Source organism: Marmota monax, unplaced genomic scaffold (assembly GCF_021218885.2).
Source record: "Marmota monax isolate L192 unplaced genomic scaffold, Marmota_monax_Labrador192_F-V1.1 WCK01_AAM20220418_F8-fsc00182, whole genome shotgun sequence".
NCBI classification, from domain to species: domain Eukaryota; kingdom Metazoa; phylum Chordata; class Mammalia; order Rodentia; family Sciuridae; genus Marmota; species Marmota monax.
The window spans coordinates 3,415,490-3,421,489 of record NW_026693043.1 but is presented as its reverse complement, the minus strand read 5'-3'; the positions used below and the strand labels follow the sequence as shown (position 1 = coordinate 3,421,489).

General features: G+C 42.0%; 1 protein-coding gene across 1 annotated transcript in view; it reads left to right on the top strand.

Annotated features, from left to right (window-relative positions):
* Positions 1–2,553: 2,553 nt before the first annotated feature.
* The window catches only part of Efhc2 (EF-hand domain containing 2), a 200,662-nt gene continuing 197,215 nt past the window's right edge, over positions 2,554–6,000 (top strand). Inside the window, exon 1 of the mRNA XM_058582489.1 lies at positions 2,554–2,668. Coding sequence (XP_058438472.1) covers positions 2,627–2,668 — 42 coding nt within the window. The 5' untranslated portion in view covers positions 2,554–2,626. The remainder of the gene's footprint in view (positions 2,669–6,000) is intronic.

Below are 6,000 nucleotides of genomic sequence, written 5' to 3'. Positions count from 1 at the left end.
TCTAAATAAAATACAAAAATGGCTGGGATATGGCTCAGTATTTTAGTGCCCCTGGGTTCAAACCTTGGTACAAAAACAAAACGAACAAACAGCCCCCCCCCCCAACACACTATATCTGGAGTTAAAAGACAAACCACAATGAGAAGACACTTGTTACACCTAGGATTAGTATCCAGCAAATATAAATAAATAAATACTACAAATGATTAAATAGAAAAATTACCAAAAAATATGAATAGATGAGTCACAGAAGAAGGTAACTAAAGCTTGGGGAAAAGGAGATCAACTGCATTAGGAACTAGGTAGAAACAAATATAAATGGCAATGGTATAGCACTTATTTATTCAGGTATCTGTCCAAAATTATAAAACTTGATGATACCCATTGATACCCCAAATTATAATACTTGATGATGGAGGGGGAAAGAGGACTAATTCTAATTGGTCCTTGAATCTAGGGATCCTTTAGCAAAATCTAGTCAAGTTGAAGTCATGCACTCCTGTATGTGAGTAATTCCACCTTTAAGTAGTCTCCAAAGTGTTGAGAGCCACAGCCAAAGGGGCCCCAGCAAACTTCCAGCTGCCAGCAAACTTCCAGCTGCTGGCTGATGATTGGCTCACAGCAGCCCCAGCAACATCTAGCTGATTGGCTCCTCGGCCCCAGCAACATCTAGCTGATTGGCTCCTCTGCGGTGATGCTCATTGGGCTGTTTCCCTGCCCTTTCAGACCACGGAGCTGCTCATTGGGGGACTTTTTTGGCTCCACCCACGTGACCCAGCCAATAGACCTCAAGAGCAGGAGGATTGTGGGAGGTGGAGAGAAGCTTGTGTGGGAGAGAGAGGCTTGGGGAAAGCCGGTGGTGGCAGTTGAGGCTCTGAGGGTTTTTCCTGAGAGGCTGTTTTGTTTGGCGTGTGTGGTTCTAAAAATAAAGTTAGTTTCTTTTGACAAGTGGCTCCTGATTGTGCCCAGCCAGACTGCGGCACCAAAGGAGCATGATGTTCATTGCACCGTTGTTAACTAGTGAACAATTGGAAACAACCTAATTGTCATCAATAGATGACAGCAGATGAATAAGTGATTTAAAATGACTGACTTCTTATCTACGCGTGCCAATATATAGAAACCTCAAAAACAGATCCTAGGGGAAAAAAGGAGGCAGTAGGAGCTGGGAGTATAGTGCAGTAGCAGAGTGCAGTGCTTTGAGTTCAGTTCCTAGCACCAAAACAAAACAAGGTAGCAGAAACTTATACTGTGAATGTGTAAAATTTATAAACACAGAAAAACAATTATGGTATTGTTGATGAATCCAAAGGTCTAGAAGAACTTACAGGCATTTAAAGAAACATGGAATAAACACAGAATTGCAATATAGTGCAATGAAAGTCTGAATTACAATAGACACCTAATACAGATGGAGGAGGGAGCAGGAAGAACGTAAAGGGGCATTTCCTTAAGATAGCAAAAACTTCCATGTCTCTCTCTCACACTGAAAGACAAGAAGGGCTTACTCAGGTGGAATATAGGAGGAAGAGTGTTTCTAGAAGATGGTGTCATTTGCACAATGCAGGAGGGAAGAAACAGAGCCTTCTTTGGAACCAGCCAGAGGTTTCTCAGAGCTGGATCAGAGGAAGGGGCAAGGAAGGGATGGAGCGTGTTGGTAGGCATCCCCTTGACAAAGGGAGTTTACCTCTCTGAAGATGGCTGGAAAGCTAGATTCTTGAAGTAGAAGAGCAATGGTTGCATTATGAATTACAAAAAGGATGGTTCTGAAGGCAAGATCAATGAGATCTTGTTTTTCTTTTTAAAGAAGGGAACTAAGCAAGAATAATGCAATGGGGGGAGAGAGATCAACAGAAATAGAGGAGTGACTGACAGCACTGTGTCCAACCTGTAGGACTCAGGGAGCAACTAGGGTGGAGGAATTGAGGAGGTCGCTGGCCTGGGCATCTTAGGTATATGATGGAGTGACAGAGGTTGCATTTTGTGCCACCTGACCCCGCTCCTGACCACCGCTGATTGGACCTTACAAGCGTTCAGTTCAAATATAAAAATGCACAGAGGAGGAACTGAAGGCGGCGGTTACCACTGGAATGGGTTTTCGTGTGGGTGTGTGTAGTTTTACATTATCTGGAATGTTTTAATTACAAAATAAAAGCTGATGTAAATGCAACATAGAAAAGCATTAACTTGTGTGACAGCTCAGTGGGTTCACAGGTGTCATATTATTTTCTGAACTTTTCTGTGCATTTGCACTAAATTTAATAGTCAAATGACAAAAAAAAAAAAAAAAAAGTGGCAATAATGGGAGAAACTGAAATGCTTGGAAGGCTTTAAGCTCTATATGGAAAAGATTAAGCCAGAAATCGGCGAGGGCGCGGAATGGTGAGTTTGTCTTGGTCTACGTAGGAGATGAGACCTGGGAGACCTGCCTTCGGCCGTTTGTGGGGGTGGGAGGGGGAGGGGTACGCGGGGCTGGTTTCCGCCCCGCCCGGAGCCCCGGCCCCTCCTCCTTCCATGACGCCTCCTCCCGTCTCCAGGCAACGTGGGGATTAAACAAGGCCGCCAAGGCGGCCGCTGCCTGCCGACCCCTGCCTGTCGGACCCTAGAAACTGGGAAGTTGAGAGCTATGGCTCTACCGCTGCTGCCAGGCAACAGATTCAAACGCGATGTGAGTAGCCAGGGCGTCCCAGGTCAGAGGTCCCGATCAGAGCCCGGGGTTTAGGCTGGGATGGGGCGATGACACCTCCCCGGACCTAAGGGAGGCCTCCTGGCATTGGGTTGGGTGCAACTGAGACCAAACTTTCTGCATCTGGATGCTTTCCTTACTTTAGATACCTTATATAGTAGGGTCCTTCCTTATAGGTGGCAGAACCTCCAAAAGTAGCAGGTGATGGTGATCATGAAAAACAACACTGAGTAGTTAACATGTGCCAGCGCTGTGCATTAATCAATTTACATGGCACTGGATGCTCCTAATGGTCCTTTGGATTAGAGAGTTACTATTTTATTCCCATTTTACAGTTAAAAAACTGAGGTACAGAGCTACAATCTCAGTGGTGAAACTGGTTTTCTTTCAGGCAACCTTTCTTCATAGCCCAGAAGCCTAATTGTTATCCTCAGTACCCTGCTTGGAAGAATTAATTATAGTTTGTTATTAAATTGAAGAAACCTGGCACAATAAAGGGGAGTAGGTGACAGGTGAAAGAGTTCTACCAATCTGTAAAGTTTAGTACCAAAATTTATAGAGACACACACCCAACCTTGGAGGGCAAGATGAAGATATAAAACAAAACAACAGAAAAAAAAAAATAAAAACGCTGAGCATTGAAGAATTCTTGGCAATAAATAGCACCTTATTTAAACAACACTGTGAAAATGCTACAGGCTTTTGTTTGCATGGAGTTACTATTTCTTTACTTGGGTTTGCCAATTGGGTCTACAGGAGAAGATAAGTAATAAATCATATCCCACTGATGGGAGGGATATTAGATGAAGCCACTCGAGGTATTTGTGTAAACCTCTGGTAAGTTTACAAAGCAGCGGAAAGATTGAAGTTTTCTGACTATGAATTCTGAACAGTGTCTGTATCTAACTTGCTGGCCCTAAAGTCCCAGTTTTATTTGTAGCTTCGGGCCACTGAATTCTGGTCTGGATCCCCACATATGGGTTGATCCGTCCAGTCTTGAACACTGGATTGTGCATTTCTTGGCTAATGGTTAGAGGTTGGCCTCCCAAGCATAGCATTGCTCTTTGATAAGATGAAGCCAGCCATGCCAATAAGAAAAGCTCCCAAGAAGCAGGATACGAAAGAAGATTCCAGAAATAAAGAAGCATGCTGTGTAAACATGACTTTTAATAAAAAAAATGAAAATAGAGCCTACAGCTTTTAGCCTAGCAACACTTCTGATTATAGGTGCCCACCACCTGCAGAATTATCACAGCTCTCACATGTTGATTAAGGGTGGGAAGGAAACACAGTGGTTGGATGAGGTATTTAAAAATCTGCCACATTGTACTAAGTGTACTTTTGCTTGGTTTTTAAACTTTTATTATTGTGAAGAATAGCACATATACATGAAAATGTAGAATGGATGATCACAGAATGAACATCAACAGAATATTACCAGTACTCAAAAAGTACCCCACCTTGACCAGGGTTGCCAGATTTAGCAAATAAAAATACATGAATACTGCTGGGTGGGTGGCACATACCTGTAATCCTAGCAGCTCCAGAGGCTGAGACAAGAGGATCTTGAGTCAAAAGCCAGCCTCAGCAAAAGCGAGGCGCTAAGCAACTCAGTGAGACCCTGTCTCTAAACAAAATACAAAATAGGGCTGGGGATATGGCTCAGTGGTCAAGTGCCCCTGAGTTAATCCCTGCTACCCCCGCCCCACAAAATACATGATTATTGCATGGGACCTATTTATGTTTATCTGAAATTCAAATTTAATTGATCATTTTGTGTTTTATATGGTAACTCTACCTATGATCCTGTTTTTTATTCTTTCCCTACTCTCCAAATGTTACCACTGTCCTGGCTTCTATCATTATAATTAGATTTTGCTTGCTTTTGAAGTTTTTATCCATAGAAATGTCTTGTTAGGTTTGTCTACAAATCCGTGGCTGTCTTTAGAGGTAATTTGTACATTTTCATGGCTTTTTTTGTACATTCATCCACTCTCTTTTTCTTTGATGGGGGGTACCAGGAATTGAACCCAGAGGCACTGGATCACGGAGTCACATTCCCCAGCCCTATTTTGTATTTTATTTAGAGACAGAGTCTCACTGAGTTGCTTAGTGCCTTCCTGAATTGCTGAGGCTGGCTTTGAACTTGCAATTTTCCTGCGCCACTGGGATTACAGGTGTGTGCCACCGCACCTGGCTCTTTTCACTCTCTTAATGGTAGATTTCATTTTTCTTTTTCTTTCCTTTTTTGGGGTGGGGTAATTTCAGTTTGCATTTTATTTTATTTGCAATGCTGGGGGTCAAATCTAGGGTTTCACATATGCTAGGCAATAACCATACCACTAAGCTACACCCCCAGCCCCATAATGATGTTTCTGATGATGTTATTTCCTTTATTATACTTCCTTTTGTTTTCTATTTGAGAAATAATTACACCAAGATCATGAATATATTTGTCATGTTATTGGCTAGAAACCTTTCATATTTAGATCTACAATCTAACTAGAATACATTTGTGTGTGTGTGTGTGTGTGCGCGCACGCGCGCATGCGCGCGTGTGTGAAAAGAGATAGGGGTCAGGTTGTATTTTTTTTCCCATATGGATATTCGGTTGATCCAGGACTATTTTTGGAAAAGGTTCCTGTTTCTCCACTCCTTTGCTGAGCCAGCTCTGCCACAAATCAAGTACGTGTATATGGGTAAATGTGTTTCTAGACTCATAAGTATATTTAAAACAATATTTTATTTATTAAACTCATTTTATTATTATTTGTGTATTTACTTACTTTGTGCCTGAGACCAATGGAGATGTGTGTGAACTAGAGAATAACAGTACACTTATTAGATACCTTGGGCTGTCATTCAACAAATCATTATTTTTTGTGTTACCTAGTATGTTCCCAAATCAGGTGGCTGCATTTTAGAAATTATTGTATTACATTGCTGGTGGGACTGCAAATTGGTGCAGCCAATTTGGAAAGCAGTATGGAGATTTCTTGGAAAGCTGGGAATGGAGCCACCATTTGACCCAGCTATTCCCCTTCTCGGTCTATTCCCTAAAGACCTAAAAAGAGCATGCTACAGGGACACTGCTACATCGATGTTCATAGCAGCACAATTCACAATAGCTAGACTGTGGAACCAACCTAGATGCCCTTCAATGGATGAATGGATAAAAAAAATGTGGCATTTATACACAATGGAGTATTACTCTGCATTAAAAAATGACAAAATCATAGAATTTACAGGGAAATGGATGGCATTAGAGCAGATTATGCTAAGTGAAGCTAGCCAATCCCTAAAAAACAAATGCC